This window comes from Juglans regia, chromosome 11, assembly GCF_001411555.2.
Source record: "Juglans regia cultivar Chandler chromosome 11, Walnut 2.0, whole genome shotgun sequence".
Classification (NCBI taxonomy): Eukaryota; Viridiplantae; Streptophyta; class Magnoliopsida; order Fagales; family Juglandaceae; genus Juglans; species Juglans regia.
The window spans coordinates 2872838-2891741 of NC_049911.1; the positions used below are offsets into that span (position 1 = coordinate 2872838).

At 35.3% G+C, this 18904-nt stretch overlaps 2 protein-coding genes across 2 annotated transcripts; both read left to right on the forward strand.

Moving 5' to 3' along the window:
* Nucleotides 1-268: 268 nt before the first annotated feature.
* On the forward strand, nucleotides 269-3860 carry LOC109005271 (probable protein phosphatase 2C 34). Its single transcript, XM_018984116.2, has 6 exons — nucleotides 269-587; nucleotides 1693-2004; nucleotides 2225-2536; nucleotides 2719-2836; nucleotides 2918-3141; nucleotides 3483-3860. Exons 2-6 carry the CDS (start codon nucleotides 1762-1764, stop codon nucleotides 3693-3695), a joined length of 1110 nt encoding a protein of 369 aa, XP_018839661.1. The 5' UTR covers nucleotides 269-587; nucleotides 1693-1761; the 3' UTR covers nucleotides 3696-3860.
* A 12312-nt stretch (nucleotides 3861-16172) lies between these two features.
* Nucleotides 16173-17765, forward strand: LOC109005267 (ribonuclease S-7-like). Its single transcript, XM_018984108.2, has 3 exons — nucleotides 16173-16526; nucleotides 16630-16852; nucleotides 16991-17765. Exons 1-3 carry the CDS (start codon nucleotides 16221-16223, stop codon nucleotides 17248-17250), a joined length of 789 nt encoding a protein of 262 aa, XP_018839653.1. The 5' UTR covers nucleotides 16173-16220; the 3' UTR covers nucleotides 17251-17765.
* The last annotated feature ends 1139 nt before the right edge of the window (nucleotides 17766-18904 follow it).

Sequence of the window (18904 nt, forward strand, 5' to 3'; positions counted from 1 at the left end):
AGCCACACTCTTTTTTAAAAAAAATACATATTCATATATAGCAAAATTCTATGAATAATATTGATTATGACATAATATTTCTTTTATTTTAAAAAAAATTATTTAAGTGGGAGATTATTAATACAGACCTATTGATAAATTAGAATAAAAGAGAAAAAATATTATTATAATTTTTAAAATTTTTTAAACATAATTGTATTTACTTATTTATTAGCAGTCCCGTTTAGAGAAAAGCCACGCGAGGATACAATCATACAACCTTTGAACTTCCTTTTTTAACAGCAGAAAAACAAGCATAGATACAGAGATAGATTACGTACAGTGATTGTTGTTTGTATGCAGAAAAGGGTGTCTTGCGGTGGCCTTGCTTTCCTCTCCTCAGTTAAACTACAACCAGACAAAACACGATACTAGTACTAATATGGATTGCCATGCTTCTCAATCTTCCTGTTCTCGAACTCTCAGCTTGGCTCGTCGGAATTCCGTCACATTCCGGCAAGGGAAACCCATTTCCAGCCGAATGCGTCAGATTCCGGCTCTCTAGCTAGTTCCACGTTATTCAACCAAGAAGTCTCTGGAAACTCAAGGTCTTGTTCACATATGGATTGGTTTTGTTTTTGAATCTGTGAAAGGTCTGGATTAGGTTCTGGAAAGAAAACAAGGGAAAGTTTCGCCTTTTGTTGTTGTTTTCGCTTGGCTTTTGGCGGATGAGAAGCCTGGCTCTGCTATATGTGTTTTCTGTTTTGCTTTTCTTCTGGGTATTTTTTTGAATGGTAGCAAAATTGGGATGAAATTAAGTTTTCAAAGAATTGTGCGCGAGTTCTGTTTTGTGTGGTCGGTAATGGATGGGAGAATCGACTTAGCCCGTTTTCGTTTTCTTTATCAAATTTCTCATTCTGGGCATTGTTTGGTCTCCGAGAAATTGAGTCAGGAAAGAAAGAAAAAGAAAATTCTTCTTTTTGACAATGGTTGTTTTTAAAGAGTAAAAAGGTCATTTCAGTCAAGTACGAAGCTGTCTTGAATGCTGTTTAATGGGGTTTGGGTTCCTAACTCCTAAACGATAACACCTGAAGCTTTAGATATTTTGCTTCTGGGTATTCGCACATTGTCTCAGCCTCCAAAAATAGATCCAAATGCGTTTCGGTTGGAAGCTGAGAAAATTAAGCAAAAAAAATGAAGAAAAGAAAATATGATGATCTAGATTCGTTCTGCCTTCCATTTATTTTTACTTCTCAAGGACGGAAGCGAAAAAAGAGAAAATATTCCCTTTTATTTACCTTTTTCTTAGCTGCGAAACAAAGAACTACAAAATAGCCTGCAACGTTGTAGATTTTTTATTCATATTTTAAAGAAATTTTAGTCAGATAGTTTAAGAATTCTACATGCAATGCTGGAATTCCATGTAAGAGTATCGGTATTTTTTGCAACGGCTTTCAGATTCAAAGTTTTTTGTTTGTTTCTGGTAAATAAATTCTGAGGTTCTTAGCTTTCTGAGTCAGATCGTAATGTCTTTTAGTCACTGTATGACTCAATTCAATATGCTTCTGTCTGGTCTCAAGAATGGATGTCGGATAAAAATATAGACAAATATTTCTTCCTTGCGAATATTTAAGCATTTTCGTATCTTTGAACTCATTCTTACCATGATCCCTATGTCCTTTTATTTTATTAATATAATTTTCCTATGTCCAGATTTTTGAGTCTACAAAAAGGAAGAACCACACCTCATTAGCGGGCAGTGGAAATTGAATTTTGAGGCTGATGGGGCATTTATCCTCCATGTTCAATGGGCTGGCAAGGTCGCTTTCTTTCAAAAGAGGGAGGAAGTCTGGGAATTGCAGTGGAAGAGAAGCCGCGGAGGCAATGGCTAAGGAGGCAAAGAAGAATGACTTGATTTTACGCACTTCAGGGTTCATAAATGCTAATGGTTCTAACAACTTTGCCTCAGTTTTCTCGAAGAGAGGCCAGAAAGGAGTGAACCAGGATTGCTGCATTGTGTGGGAGGTAAGGAATGATTAGAATATTGGAAGATTTGTTCAGTCTTTTTTAGCCTAGAGCAGGAAAACTAAACGAACATGGGGGCTTAAAATTTTGTGTTGGATTCAATAATCTAGAAACATATTGGGTTCAGTTTCACATTTTCGTTTCCTTGTGTTGGCAATTTGATGGAACATTCTCGCTTATATTTATTGATAGATGTGAACAATGTTGGTTTTGGTTGTAGGAATTTGGGTGCCAAGAAGACATGATATTCTGTGGGATTTTTGATGGGCATGGCTCGTGGGGCCATTTTGTGGCTAAAATGGTCAGAGAATCGATGCCACCATCTTTGCTAAGCAATTGGCAGGAGACACTTGCTGAATCTTCTCTTGACCCAGAATGTGATTTAGAATCTGATAAAAAGCATAATCGGTTCGATATATGGAAGCATTCCTACCTAAAGACTTGCGCTGCTATTGATCAAGAACTTCATGAGCAGCATCGTAAAATAGATTCATTCCACAGCGGAACAACTGCACTCACACTTGTTCGTCAGGTACTTTAGATTCACAATTCTGATTATAGACTCATCATCATGTGTGAATGATAGTGAATATAATATAGTGCCTCCCTTTTTCATTTGAGAATGAAAAAATGTTAACTTCTCTTTGTAATCTGTTGTCAGTTCATACATCCCTATTCCTAGGACAAGCAAAATTGACAGCTTCTTTATTCCAGGGTGAACTCATCGTTGTTGCAAATGTTGGCGATTCTCGTGCTGTATTGGCTACCACTTCAGATGATGGAAGCCTGATTCCAGTTCAGCTTACAGTAGACTTCAAGCCCAATTTACCTCGTTAGTCTCAATCCATGTTTATTTACCCAGGGCAAAGAGAAAGGAAAGCGAAATCTAAAGCTGTGTTTATTTTGTTTGCAGAGGAGGCTGAGAGGATACGTCAGTGTCAAGGGCGGGTCTTCTGTTTGCACGATGAACCAGGGGTGCACAGGGTCTGGCTGCCGGATGAGGAATCACCAGGACTGGCAATGTCTAGAGCCTTTGGGGATTACTGTGTAAAGGACTTTGGACTAATTTCTGTGCCGGAAGTGACACAAAGGAATATAACCAGCAGGGACCAATTTGTCGTGCTGGCAACTGATGGGGTATGCATTAGACTCTTCCTGTAGATTTGTTCTTTATGCAGAGTATGATGTATGCTCATCAGAAAATTTTGAAGAAACTATGATTTTAAAGTTATGATTGTTGCCATACTTTGTTTGGCTAGGGCTCTTTGTTCAGATTTATACATGTGCCTGTATAGAAGTATACATGGAGGCTGGAAACCTGAGGTTGCTTTTATAAAGAATCAAATTCTCAGTAATTATAATTGGAATGTTTGTGTCATGAAAACCCAAGCGAATGTGTGTCTAAAAGTTCTGTAGGACTTCATTTGCATGATAATGCTAAGACTGCATTAAGATCTTTGACTGATTTTCTCTATCAGGTATGGGATGTTATCTCCAACCAAGAAGCAGTAGAAATTATATCTTCAACACCAGACAGGACGCAATCAGCCAAGCGTCTTGTTGAGTGTGCTGTGCTCGGATGGAAGCGCAAGAGGCGGGGCATTGCTATGGATGACATTTCAGCCATTTGTCTCTTTTTTCACCCTTCTCCTCCATCCCTGCAAGTGCACCCTCTTGCTCTACTGGAATAGTATTGAAAATGTCAAGTTACTTGCTGTGTGTTTTGCAATGAAATCTTGATTTTGAGGTAGTTGATGAGCTAGAATTCTTGTGTCAAGATCAAGATGTTTGCATTTGCTTAGTCAAGATATAAATTTATGGGAAAATAATAGAGATTCCCCACGTGTTTCCCTGCTTTTTTTGCTTTCTAATTTTGAGCTTTAAAGCATAGTCCGAAATTTAGAGCTTAAACCGGGAGGAAGATACATATAGAAAGTGAGCCACGTGGCATTTATATTGCAATTTTTTTTTTAAATGTTCAATAAATATTATGAAATTTATTTGACGTGTTTATATTTCTCCCATTTTGTCTCTAATTTCAAACGAAAACTTTAGAAACTTGAATGTTTCTCTAGCCTCGTTTGTTTTCAGGAAACTTCTCAACTCATCTCATCTCATCTAATTATTACATTTTTTTCAAATTCTTATATAAAATAAAATAAACAATTCAATTTTTTCAAATCTTAAAATAAAAATAATATTAAAAATATATATTCTAACAATATTTTATTTAACTTTTAACTTTAATCTAAAAAAATTTTATCTCATCTCATTTCATCTCTAAAAATAAACAAGAATTTCAAAGAGAAATTAATTGAAATTACAATTGCATTTCTAGAATTTAAAAAAAAAAAAAACCATAAAACCAACAGAAAAAGGCAAGGGAATGGACCAATTGGCCATGCAGTGATCTACCGTAGGCCGCCGCCACCTTGCATGGAGGTGGAGGGGGAAGGGAGGGTCTATCCTGTAGAGGTACTCAAACTGTATCAATGATCGATTTCTAGATTTCGTTATAAATCTAATTGATTACTTTCAATTACATAAATCAATAGTTCAAACAGCATTCAAAGGTATGGCATTTTTCATTTTTATAGAAACTTATGTACCAGAAACAATAGTATCTCCAATTATAGCCCGTCTAGGATGTAAAATATATATTTTCACAATCGTGCAAAAAGATAGATCCTCCATCCTTTACAAGTAATCTTGTGGTAAGATGTTGGCAATTTTTTGTGTGTTTTTGAGTATGATGCATGCATTTGCTAGTCAAGATTCACAAACTTAATAGGGAAGCATGACTGTATTCCAACTTAGAATTTAAAAAATATATGTTTGTATTGTCCATGCAGGCTCCATTATTGTAAAGAGGAATATTAAATGGGTTAGGCTATCCTCATGGGAAGCAGCAGCATGCCACAGTACGTACTAGTCTACACTTTCTGCACTATCACCAAAAGGTAGGCTGCATTAGAAAATAGTATATATGCTGCTGTTGTTGCTGTTGTCACAGGTTAAAAGCTATTTACTATTAAATTCAAGTTTGCTTGACTTGAACCCTAAAGGACAAATTGGCTTTAAGAGGTAGTTGCAATTTTGAAAAAGCCATCCATTTGGTTGAATCTGAAGGGAGAATATTGGATTTCATGTGAGACAACTTTACATCAGTAATTTAGAAGCATCAGCTTGGAGTCTGGTTGCAACTTGTGCTATATATAATGTGAGTTTTTAAGTGCAACTTGATCTATTAGGTTTTGGGTACATTCTCCAGCAGTTGGCAAGAGATCTAGATTTGATTATGCAGAATAGTTTCCTGACAGAAGAAGAGCCAAAAAAATGTTTTGAGTGGTTCTGGATTTGGCAGCCAATGGTTTGTTCAAAACTAGATCCGTGAATGAGACTCAGCACCTTGTTTATGTTATATACCCAATGGTCTAGGTTACTTGTAGACAAATAAAAAAAAAAAAATTTGAGTATTATTTTAAATTCTCTCGTTTTTAACTATAACTAATTAAGCATGCACGTGTAAGGCACGTGCTTAATTCCTCGTTATTGATTAATAATTTTAAATTTGAAAAATTAATCTAAACCTATAGATTAATAATATTGAATTGAAAAAAATGAAGAGTTTGACTTAAATATGTCAAATCCACAAGCAACAATATTAAGCGAAATAAGTTGACATGCATGCTTTTACATGCATTCAAAATTCAATAATAGTCTCTGGGCGCTCGCCCCTGCCTGGGGGCCAGCACTTTTGCTATCCTAGTACTACTTGGAGCAAGCATTTTACTTTTTCTAGGATACTCACTGAAGTCGCAAGGTTCATGCTCTTCGCATTGCTAGCCTAAGGGTGAGCGTTTTTATGTTCATGATGCTCTTCTGTGGATGAGCACTTTTGCACTCCACAATACTTGTTGGGTTGGCGAACACTTTGCTTTTCCTGGTTCTCGTCTAGAGCAAGCACTTTTTCTTACCTTGGTGCTTGCATGGTGGGTGAGCACTTTGCTTTTCCTTGTTCTCATATGCGAACGAGCTCCTTTTCTCTTCCTAGTGCTCGAATGGTGGACAAACACTTTATTTTCTAGGTGCCCTCGTCTGGGATTGAGCACTTTGCTTTCTTGCATTGCTCGCCGAGGTGGTGACATTCATAATACTTAACGTTGCTTACCTAAGAGCAAGCACTTTCATTTTCCACAAAACTCGTCGAAATTGGGATGCTTTGCTCAATAATTTTGAGTAAGAGAATTGGCCTTGTTCGCTGATCCCAATCAAGAATTTACTTTCTTTCTCTGCTCATTATCTCAAGTAATTTCTTGTAAAGATCGTTCTTGCTCAATAATCTTGAGCAAGAGTACGTGTTTGACTCTCCCTATAAAGATTATTTAAAATTTGAAGCATAATAAAACAAGTAATGATTTTTCCAAAACACCACGAGAGGCAAGTGCTCAAACCTAGGGGTGAGAAAGGAGTGGTCAAACCCCGGGGTGAGCACCACGATCAGCAACATGGTTTCGAACAGAATTTATGCTAAAATATCTGTCACGACCTCCCAATCGTTCATGCATCCATTTCTCTTATTTCCTTTCTCTTCTTTAACATCACTCTATCTTTCTTTTGACACAACATTATGTTACTTTGCACTCCATGGCCTCTCTCACTTTTGCGCTTGAATATTAGTTGGTGTAATGTTAAAGTAAGAGGGGAACAGTCAAAATGGAGTTAATTTCTTACTTCTTCTGACACTTACAGTAAGAAATTTGAGCAAGAAAGTGAGGAACCAAATAAAAGATGAAACTAGGCGTGTTCATCCGGGTTCCAACCCGGGAACCCGGGTATACCCGGACCGGAACCCGGATCTCAAATCCGGACCGGATTGATCTGGGTCAGATCCGGGCCGAAACCCGGGTGAATCCGAGTTTTTAAAACCCGAAAATCCGGATTCCGGATCGTATCCGGATTTTTTTTTTTTTTAACCCTTTAGACAAAGATGAAAGAAGCCTTTTTAAGCTTCATCGACTTCAAATTCCAGATACACACTTTCAAAAAAAAAAATTCCCAGATACACTGGACTCAACTGTGGTGTTTATGGAAATTTTCTTGGACTGAAACAAGCATGGATGAGTACATTATTTATACAAACAGAGAGTGAAAATGACGAAGTAAATAAATTTGGGCTTTTTTCCTTCAAGTTTCTCAACAACCAAACAGATAAAATAGAGAAAGTCGATACCCAATACAGATTAAAACAAAAAACAAGTTTCCAAAATTTCAAAAATACACGGTCACCAGTAAATCAAAGCATCCATCCACCACCGCACGACCCATCTCAACGGCAAACAACCCATCTCAACGGCAAACAGATGCAGCGACGGCGAAGGAGATGCGCCCGACGGGGTTACAATGGCGGCGGCTAGGGACCTAGGGTTTCTACTTCTGCGGCAGCGCAACGAGAGAGAGAGCGAGAGACTAGAGAGAGAGAGAGAGATGTGAGTCGGGGGGGTTTACCGGTCACGGCGACAGAGATGCGGCGACGGGGTCGCGATGGCAGTGGCAAGGGACTAGGGTTTCTGCTCGGCAGCAAAACGAGAGAGAGAGAGAGAGAGAGAGAGAGAGAGAGAGAGAGAGAGAGAGAGAGAGAGAGAGAGAGGTGAGACGAAGACTTCGACTCGAAGTGACTGAGCCCGCGGGGGTGGGGGAGTTTTATTTGGTTTTTTTTTATAAAGGACCCGGGTACCGGGTTTAAACCAGGTACCCGGGTCCCTAACCCGTACCCGAACCGTGTTGGTCCGGGTTTTATAATCCGGGTTTCGGATCCGTTATGATCCGGGCCGAAACCCGGAACTGGAATCCGGTTTCCAGGGTTTCGGACCGGGCCGGGAAAAAACCCGGCCCGAATGAATAGTGCTAGATGAAACCCCATATGCCTAAACCTGATCCTTGACGAAGAAATGCAAGAACCATTAGACAAAGCAAAACTAGCAAAGAGAGAAGACTGAATTATATATCACTATGGAATTAGAACCGATAAGCACTTGGAGAATGAAAAACCATTGTGTGATTGGAGAAGTAAACGCCGCGTTTAGTCTTTTCTTGGTAACATGCGGGACGGGGATAGGGCCAAGAGATTAGTGAAAAGTTGGAAAGCCCAGTAGAGGCTGGGTGACCAAAAGGCCAGAGTAGAAGCAACCTGAAGGGCTTTCCCGTCCATCCAAATAGTGATGAGAAAATTAAATTAAAGAACAATCAAAAGTGTGAATATGAACAATATATTATTCGATCGATAGTGCTAGGACTCGATTATTAAGTGATGATGGGTGCATGTGTGTGCATCATGTGCTGACGTGTCGATAATTACGTAAATGCATTTATAAACAATTAATTTAGAGTCCTATATATATATATGTTCAACTACTTCATGAAAATATATATACATGAGCTAGACAAAATGGTTGTTAAACTTTATTGTTGTTTGAATAAAATTTCAGACAGTACTATTAAATGAGAAAGACATAATGTAAGATTTATTTCTCCTGTCACCCTCCCTCTCTCTATTGAGATCTTCAGGTTCGAACAAAAGTTTGAAGAAATCGTTCTCTTTTTTCTACAGGAAAAATGGTTGTTAGATGTCTGTAGACTTTAGTGCTACGTTTGGATGTTGAAGTGATTTTAGATCATCTCATGTAAAAGATATAAAAAAAAGAATGAATAATATTAAAAAAAAAATAGTAAATAACTTGTGAATAGTAGTAAAGTAGTCTAAGGTGACAAGAGATTACCTCACTTATAACCAAACATATATAGCCTATTGATATATATAGAGTCATGGTTAGACTAGTGTTGGGTAGTCAACAATGATCGAATGGCTCACAGATCATGATGAAAAATATTTGCAAGTTGGATGATATATAACCATAAATGAAAGGAAAGAAAATGATCGATTGCAATTAATGACCCATCCATCCAACCACTGTCCTTTTGAATTTTCGGAGTTGATTTTACATCTACATGATGATTCACACGTGATGCACAAGTATGCATGCAATTATAGCTCGATCTCTCTCTATATATACACGTACATATTAATGGCTCAAGATGATGGAAAGTTGCAATTAAGTTGCATATATGATAACCATAAATTAATGAAGGAAAGCAAGTAAGCAACTGATCGTGATCATCATCCTTTTCATCAATTAATGATGATCCAATATTCATCGATTCAACATATATCCTAATTTTCAATTCTCGGAGTTGATTTTACATCTACATTCACACATATATGCATAAGTATGTATGTAGTTATATATAGCTCTCTCTATATATACATATGTCCCAACATCCAAGTTTTCTGAACTCAAAAACATTTTATGCAGTGTGGGTGCAGTAGTACTGCAACTGCAACAGCAGCAGCAGCATGGTTGCATTCACAACGAAAGTGCTGTTTGCTAGCTGCTTGGTTTTGGCCATCGGAATTTACTTTTACCCGCGCGCGCGGGAAGATGACTCGTTTGACTACTTCTATTTGTCCCTTCAATGGCCTCCATCATTCTGCAATAGTACAGATTTGAAGGTGTGTTTCAAGCCGGTCCCTGATTATTTCACCATTCACGGGCTGTGGGCACAGACGAGTCAGGCGATCAGTAATTATGATAAGCCATACAACTGCGACGATAATGAAATACCTAAAAAAGTTTGCGATAAACATCCTTTTAACTATACTCTCTTTTTTTTTTTTTTTTAAAGAGGACGGAACTCTAATTTTATTTATTATCCTCACTTTTGGTAGAGGAAAACCGTGGTTACAATCACGACACCTGGGAGGTACAAAAAACTAAATCTAAAAAAAGAGCACTCAGGCATCAAAACCACTGTAACTATATAGAGTACAAGCCTTAAGAAAGATACATAACCTACTTTCGAGAAAGCCAAAGAGGAGAACCTGCAAAAAGTCAAGTACACAAGAACAAAGAGACGTAAATACCAAGATAGCAAAATTAGACAAGCAAATAACGCAAAATAAACCTGGCAAGAGGCTTATGATATCCTCAGATAGGGCATATCCAATTTGTCCATGCGGAGAAGACCCTTCAACAGGCTAGGCAACATGTGAATATCAGACCAATCAGAGTTCAAACATTCAGCCCCACACTTAGCTAGAAAGTCAGCCACAACATTGCCTTCACAAAAAATGTGATTCACTGTATACTCCAGGCTATTAAGATGTTCTTGTAAATCCTCCCAAAAGTCTTCTAAATACCAAATGGGGCACTTATTCTTTACAATTCAATTGACCACCAGTTGAGAGTCAGTCTCTATTTGAACACGATAAAATCCAGGCGCGTGACATCTGCGAACACCTTCCAATAAGCTGCTGAGTTCTACAAAATTATTGGTACCCAAACCTAAGGGAACAGAGTAAGCCAGAAGTAATCTCCCATCTTCATCCCGAATAACACCCCCAGCGCCAGAGGTTCCAGGGTTCCCGAAACTACTACTATCGGTATTGAGTTTTACCCAACCCTGAAGGGGCCGGTGCCATTTTATCACCCGGACCCTCTTGGGCTTAGGGAACAAGACTGGGATATCCAGTCTATTCAAAATATCTATGTCCTGGGTGGAAAGAGAACTCACTTTCATGATCTGGTCCATGATGCGCCGGAGCCAAAGTTTAATAGCGTGCCATACCGACTCTTTTGAGTGAGCCTTATCTTCATACCAGGCTTTACAGCGCCTCTCCCAAAGTTTCCAGGAAATAATGGAGGGCAGAAGGCCAAAGCTAGTTCTAACCTGTGAAGACTTACCCGCACGACGAAACCAAAAATTAATTTGATCATTCCAAGTGCAGAAAGGGGCCATATGAACCCCTAGATAAGTGGCCGCTAGACGCCAAATGTGTCTAGCGAAATCCCCCGTGCAAATCACATGGTTCAAGTCCTCAGTATGACCCTTTTGACAGCAATTACATTTAGAGGCCATTGATACACCCACCATACTAATATTCTCGTCAACACTAAGGCAATTATTAGTAGCCTTCCACATCATGATAGAAATCTTCTTGGGAAGATTAGTATGCCATATCCACTGAGCCCAGGATAAAGGGGGCTCCCGAACCCTTATACAGTCTCAGGCGCTCTTAGTAGTAAAATTGCCCTCCTTATCATTCAGCCAAACAAGCGCATCTTCACCCTCCTTCTGTCTAGCCAAAAACTCATACAGTTCATTGGCTTTCTGATGGCCCACTAATCTATTCAGAAGAGAAATATCCCACCCATTCTCAATGCGGCACTCATTTATCTTAATCAATGGGTGCTCAGTCACAAGAAATTGAGCATAGAGAGGACCTTCGTTGTCCCAATTGTCATACCAGAAGGAGATATTACCTTCCTTTACAATCCATTTGGAGCTATTTATCACCTCCGGGATACTACAGACAATAGATTTCCAAAAGCGGGTCCCTTTAGTAGGCTCTAGGAGGGATAAGTGATTTCCTTTAACATATTTACCTCCAAAAAATTCCTCCCAAAGAGAGTTGCCCTTAATAAGATTTCAGGCAAGTTTCATGTGTAAGGCTCTCTGAACATCCCCAAAGTCCCTGGTACCCAAACCACCTTCGTCCATAGGCGTACATATATGCTTCTAGGAAATCCATTACCTCCTAGTCTTGCCTCCCGATTCACCCCAAAAGAAAGAGCTTAGTAGCTTATTCAGGCTACGTATCACCACTTTGGGGACATCTAAAACAGCCAGCAGGTGGGTGGCCATGCTAGATAAAACATGACGCAACAGAATAGTTCTTCCACCAGCAGAGAGAATCTTCATCTTCCATCCTGCAATCTTCTTATTCACTTTGCCCAGTAAATCGCCAAAATCGCAAGCCTTCAGCCTACCATCCACAATAGGCACCCCCAGGTACTTAAAAGGAAACGAACCCTCGGTAAATCCAGTAGAGCAGAGAAGAGCATGTTTCCCAGAGACTGAAATTTTCTTAGAGAAAAAAATAGCACTCTTCTCTTTACTGAGCACTTGACCAGTCCACTCCTCATATTTGTTCAAAACTTCCATCAAAGCTCTCATACTTCTTTTTCCACCATTTGCAAAGATAACTATATCATCTGTATACATAAGGTGAGAGATAATCGGGGTCCCTCTAGCTTGAACAAATTGACCAATTTTACTTGTTTCAAAGGAATTCTTAAGGAGACGAGAGAACACCTCTTGCATTATAATGAAAATGTAAGGCGATAAGGGGTCACCTTGCCTTAGGCCTCGCTTTCCCTTAAAGAAACCCATAGGGGTCCCATTCATCATGACTGAGTACCACGTCGAGGATATACAAGAGTTAATCAGGTCACAAACATTAAGAGAGAACCCAAAACTAAACTAAACATGTAATAAAAAATTCCAATCTACTCGATCATAAGTCTTAGACATGTCAAGCTTAACCAGAACATTGCCCCCAATGGATTTCCTATGAATAGAGTGGACCATTTCTTGAGTTAAACTGATATTTTCAAAAATACTGCGGTCAAGAATAAAAGCCCCTTACTCCTTCGATATCCTTTTAACTATACAGAGGTATTATATTTATGTTTTTATATATGTTCCTCAAGTCTTTTACGCAACCAAATTGACATTGAATTTTGTTTTTAGAACAGTTGCAGCAACGAGCGATATTAATTGTGTATACAACGGTACTCGACATTCCAACATATGTAGTGTTAACATATAAGTGTTGGATGCTAATTAATTATTGGTTTTTTTTCTTCATTATTTTTTTTTTTTCACTTTCTGTCAATATTATTTATTAAATTATTTTTTTCCAAAAAAAATTAAGACTAACACGAATTTTTATTTTATTTTATTTTATGGTACTGTTCTTCATTTTTTGAAAAAAAAAAAAAGAACCGCCGATTACTCCCGGTCCAGATAAAAAGTACTCTCTCAGACAGTACATTGACGCTGCCATTCAAAGTGGACTAAAGGTGGAACCAGGGTCGTTTATACGCAACAAGGACAAGAACGGTAGCAAACAACTGGTCGAAGTAAGACTTTGCACAGATAAAAAAGTGACTAAATTTGTGGATTGCCCTGATCGGAAACCTGTATCTCCCTCATGCGGTGATGATTCCACCCAAATCGCCTTTCCTATTTATAGTACTCAAGATGATCGTGAAGTACTACTACTACTGTAATTCCAGCTTCTATACTCTCATAATGTATCCTTAATTATTATATAATCAGCAATATGCATGAATAAAACGAAAAATCCCATATATGAATTAATAATTTTTTTTTTTGGGGTACTTTAATTAATGATGTCAAAGTTGCTTATAATTTTTATATGTTGCAAAAACCAGTCTATGTCATCATCAGGTAATTGTCTAACACTACTGGTAGGTCATGACGATGGCAATCCGATATTTTTTCCTTTAATTTCTAGTCTCTATTTTTTTATTTTAAATTTAGTTCAATATTATGTTAGCCCGATTTACGCTTTAATGTCTACTAATAGAAATTAAAATATTGTAGAAATTTAAATGGAGAAGATCAGAGTAGGAGGAGAGAATGAGATGAGAACAGCTTGGTAAAAAAATATTATATGGAAATGAAAAAAGGTAAAAATCTTATTATGAAAATTAAATCTTTTGATTTAGATAGTAATTAAATCAATTTTTTTTTTAATTTGATATTATTCTTAGATAAATGATTTGTATAATCATAGAATATTATGCAAATTTCACATAGTACTCCCTTTAAAAAAAAGTGATCAAATATAGGACACTATTAAAAAATTATTTCTTTAGTTTTTTCTTTTATTGCTCATGTCCTAATTAAAGTAAAAACATAGACACATTATTTTATATTTCTTTATTAAAAATAGACTGGAAAATATTTTTATAATTATTTTATACTCCCATGCATGAAATAGAAAAAGTTGTATAGAATTAAAAATTATTTCGTTGTATAAAATTAAAAATTATTTCTAATAAAATTACATAATTAGATTAATTTATTATTAAATAATTAAAAGTATATTATTATCTATCCATATCTGTAAAAAGACCCTTTGACTCAACTGGACACAACTCTTTAAGTCCTTGTTTGATTATATAAATCATTTTATTTTATCTTATTATTCTAATTTTTTTTACATAAAATATAATAAATAATTTAATTCTTTTAAATTTTAAAATAAAAATAATGCTAAAAAATATATTTTAATAATATATTTGTTAATTTTTAATTTTCTCCAATTTCGTATAACCAAACGAGCTCCTGTTTGTCTACCGTTATAAAAAACAGAAATCGTAAAGCTGTTAAAGAACAGCGTTATAACTTATAAATATAAATAAAATATTAATAACTGAAAATTAAAGAATAATTGATTTTTTATGGGCATATAATAATAACTGTTAATTACACTTTAGTGAATAATATCAAGGATTTATTTTCTTTCTCGGCCTGATTATCTCAAATAATTTCTTGTGAATATCGGTCTTGTTTAATAATCTTGAACAAGAGTACGTGTTTGACTCTCTTTATAAAGATTATTTAAAATTTGAAACATCATAAAACAAGTAGTGATTTTTTCAAAACACCACGAGAGACAAGTGCCCAGACGTAGGGGTGAGTAAGGAGTGGCCGGAGTCGTCGGACCCCTCTCACTTATATTTCTTGTATATTTAAAATCTATTTTGAAGGATTAAAATGCATTCCCGATAAAACAGTGAGGTAGCTAGGTATCGTTTACTTTCATAAGTATTTTTAACTCATCTAATATAATTATTATAATTTTTTTAAATTTTTATAAAAAATAAAATAAATAATTCAATTTTTTTAAAATTTTAAAATAAAAATAATATTTTATTTAATTTTCAATTTTTATCTCAATTCATCTGAACATCTTGTCTAAAAAAAACAAACCGAAAACATAAAGAAGTTTAAAGGGATAGAATATGAGGTTTAAACATTCTCATTGATTATTTATCTTTGGAGAATATCTTTTTGTCTTTTTAATGAAATCTCATAATTAGCGTATGCAATTATATATTTTAACGCCATCATTATTGTTAGACCAAGAAATTGAGCCTTTGGCGTTGAGTGCAAAAGTGTGAATATGAACAATTATTCGGTAGTCCTTGGACTCGATTATTAAATGATGGATGTGTGTGCCGTGTCGATAATTACGTACGTACATGCATTTATAAACAATTAATTTAAATCAGAGGTTTAGATTTAGAGATGAATTGAGATGAGTTGAGATGGTTTATGAATAATAGAATAAAAGTTAAATTATTTATTATATTTGATGTAAAAATTTAAAAAAATTATTTTGAGATTTGAAAAAATTAAATTTTTTATTATATTTTATGTAGAAATTTGATAAAGTTATAATGATGAGACAAGATAAATTGAGATGAATTGAGGTAGGTTTTGAATCCAAACCTCTCCTATAATCCTATGTTCAACTACTTCATGAAAATACAGGCAAAATGGTTGTCAAACTTTATTGTTGCTTGTATAAATTTTCATACAGCATTAAATGAGCAAGACATAATGTAAGATCTACATGCAAAATGGTTGTTAGGTGTCGTAAGCTTTAGCCACATTGATATCAAGCCCTACTTATTATCATGTTATGTTTGGATATTGAAGTAATTTCAGATGATTTATAAATAGTAATGAAAAGATCGTAAAAAATAATAAATAATATTAAAAAAATAATAAATAATTTATAAATAATAATGAGCTAGATAGTCTAAGAAGATTACTTTACCAATCAAATATAGCCTAGCTTGTTATAGAGTCATGGTTAGACTGTTGGGTAGTCAACAATGGCTCACAGATGATGAAAAATATTTGCAATTAGTTGCATGGTAACCATAAATGAAAGGAAAGAAAATGATCGATTGCAATTAATGACCCATCCGTCCAACCAGTGTCCTTTTGAATTTTCGGAGTTGATTTTACATTTACACGATTGAAAAATGGATATTTGTGATTTTTTCTTACAATGAAAATAATTATTTATGTCGAAAATAAATTCATTTTAATTAAAAATAACTGATCACAGATAAACAATTTTTTTTATAGTAATTCTAAGTATATATATATAAAGTTATAGCTCGATCTGTCTATATATACATAAGTCCCAACATCCAAGTTTTCTGAACTCAAAAACATTTTATGTGTGGTTGCAGTACTGCAACAGCAACATGGTTGCATTAACAACGAAAGTGATGTTTGTTAGCTGCTTGGTTTTGGTGATCGGAATTTACATTTACCCGCGGGATGATCATTCTTTTGACTACTTCTATTTGGCCCTTCAATGGCCTGCATCAGTATGCCATGAAGCTGCAGGTTCGAACGTCACTTGTATCAAACCGCTTCCTGGCAATTTCACTATTCACGGACTCTGGGCACAGAAGAAGATCAAGAATCATAAGCCTAAGTCATACGATTGCAATAGTACTACAAGAAATATAAGAATTTGCAGAAAGCATCCTTTTAACTATGACGAGGTTTTATATTTAATAATGTTTATATATATATATGTTCCTCGATCAAGTCTAACTTTTATATGTATATATATATGATCATTCTTCATGTTTTTGTTTTGTACAGCTGAAAAATGACAGAAAGCTCATGGAGATGATGAACGAAAGATGGCCGAACCTGATCAATGGAAGCTCATCACCAGATCAGCAGAACAAAAAGTTTTGGAAGAAAGAATGGGAAAAGCATGGCTGTTGCCTCTTCAATTTCAAATCCCATCAAAATGATTACTTCAAGAAAACTTGTGGAATGTGGAAACAAGCCCCGCTGCTTCAAATCTTTGCAGCACAAAGTAATATTTAAGTTTTTTCACTTTCTGTCAATATTATTTATTAAATTATCTTTTCCAAAAAAATTAAGACTAACACGAATTTTTATTTTATTTTATTTTATGGTACTGTGCTTCATTTTTTGAAAAAAAAAAAAAAAGAACCGCCGATTACTCCCGGTCGAAAGAAAAAGTACTCTCTCAGACAGTATATTGAAGCCATTCGAAGGTCTGAAGTGCGACGAGGGGCATTTAAATGCAGCAAAAACAAGCCGAAACGACTGGTCGAAGTAAGACTTTGCACAGACAAAGAAGTGACTAAATTTGTGGATTGCCCTGGTCGAATATTAACCGTCGTATCTCGCTCATGCGGTACTAAATATTCCACCAAGAATATCGCATTTCCTATAAGCTATACTTAAGATGATGATGATCATGAAGTACCATATACGTCTACTACTGTAATTCCATCTTCTATCATCATCAGGTTGTCTAACACTACTGCAGGCTGACGATGACAATCCGATATTTTTTCCTTTCTATTCTCTATTTTTTATTTTAAATTTAGTTCAAATTAAAAAATGAGTTCCTATAATGAGTACCCATTCACCTCCTCTTGGAGGTTATGAAGTGACTCTTAAGCCATTTCTTGAGACTTGATGGCTGACCCTTAATGAGCAGTCAAGGAGTTACATTAGAGAGATTATTTACATAGTCTCTCCCTCTCTTTGGATGTGACATACTTAGATAAACAAACTTTCTCTCTTAAATGGTTCTCTCTAATCACGACATCTAGGTTGTGGAACGTGTGAGTGTTGTTCTGGTATTACTACTAGCACACTCCACCATCGATGTGAAGATTGTGGACAAACAATGACTCTGGAGAATCCGTGAAACAACTGCACTAGATCTGAAATATTTCCGACGATATAATATCGCTTCCTCTGTGCATTCTGATCTAATTTTTTCTAACAATTATATATGCATGATAGCCAGATTTACGCCTTAATGTTTACTAATAGAAATTAAAATATAGTAGAAATTGAGATAAAGAAGAGAGTAGGAGGAGAATGAGAGAACAATTACTTGGAAGTCTACATTTTTGTATTCTCAATTATTCTTAGATAAATGATTTGTACAGTTATAAATTGTGCAAATTTCACAAACTCCTTTAAATAAATTAAGTGAGTAAATATATGATACACTATTAAAAAATTAATTTTTTTTTTTACATGAATCTCGTTTTATTAGTTTTTTCTTTTATAGCTCACGTCCTAAAAGTAAAAACATAGACAATTATTTTCATATTTCTTTATTAAAAAATAGACTGGACAATTTTTTTATAATTATTATATACTCCCATGAAATAGAAAGTAGTTGTATAAAATTAAAAATTATTTCGTATAAAATTATAAATGACATAATTAGATTAATTTACTATTAAATAATTATAAATATATTATTATCCATATCTGTAAAAAGACCCTTTGATTGGGACCCATAACTCTTTAAAACTTTGTTAGATTATATAAATCATTTCATCTTATTTAATAATTATAATCTTTTAAAATTTTTATTCAAAATATAATAAGTAATTTAATTTTTTAAAATTTTAAAATAAAAATAATATTAATAAAAATATTTTAATAATTTTAAATTCAGTTTTTTAATTTTTATTAATCATATATGTGTAACGAGGCTTGACCTCCGCAATCTGTCCGCCGTTATGAAAAACAGAAATCGTAAAAGTTTTTTTGAGAAAAGAAATCGTAAAGTTAAAGAACAGCGTTATAAATATAAATAAAATATTAAAAAATGAAAATATAAGAATAACTGATTTTTTTTATGGGCATATAATAATAACTGTTTACAGTTAGTGAATAAGATCCATCAGGACCATCACCAGTACTTATCGATAAGTCATTCAACTTTTCAAAAGCCCGGAAACGCTGAGTGGAGGGTCCGCCTATCCAGTTACTGCCACCTGGATACTTAGCTTTTTAGACGCTACACGTGCTGACGCCTTTAAAGGGCGCGTGAGATTTGTCCCCGTCGGACAGAGAGACGCAAAGTACT

What these genes read in the sequence shown, in the direction of transcription:
- LOC109005267 (XM_018984108.2), top strand. Translation starts at nt 16,221, where the DNA reads ATGGTTGCATTAACAACGAAAGTGATGTTTGTTAGCTGCTTGGTTTTG. An exon ending in ATCCTTTTAACTATGACGAG is followed by an intron (nt 16,527 to 16,629) that starts GTTTTATATTTA and finishes TGTTTTGTACAG; the next exon opens with CTGAAAAATGACAGAAAGCT. An exon ending in TCAAATCTTTGCAGCACAAA is followed by an intron (nt 16,853 to 16,990) that starts GTAATATTTAAG and finishes AAAAAAAAAAAG; the next exon opens with AACCGCCGATTACTCCCGGT.
- LOC109005271 (XM_018984116.2), top strand. Translation starts at nt 1,762, where the DNA reads ATGGGGCATTTATCCTCCATGTTCAATGGGCTGGCAAGGTCGCTTTCT. An exon ending in ATTGCTGCATTGTGTGGGAG is followed by an intron (nt 2,005 to 2,224) that starts GTAAGGAATGAT and finishes TTTTGGTTGTAG; the next exon opens with GAATTTGGGTGCCAAGAAGA. An exon ending in CTTCAAGCCCAATTTACCTC is followed by an intron (nt 2,837 to 2,917) that starts GTTAGTCTCAAT and finishes TTTTGTTTGCAG; the next exon opens with AGGAGGCTGAGAGGATACGT.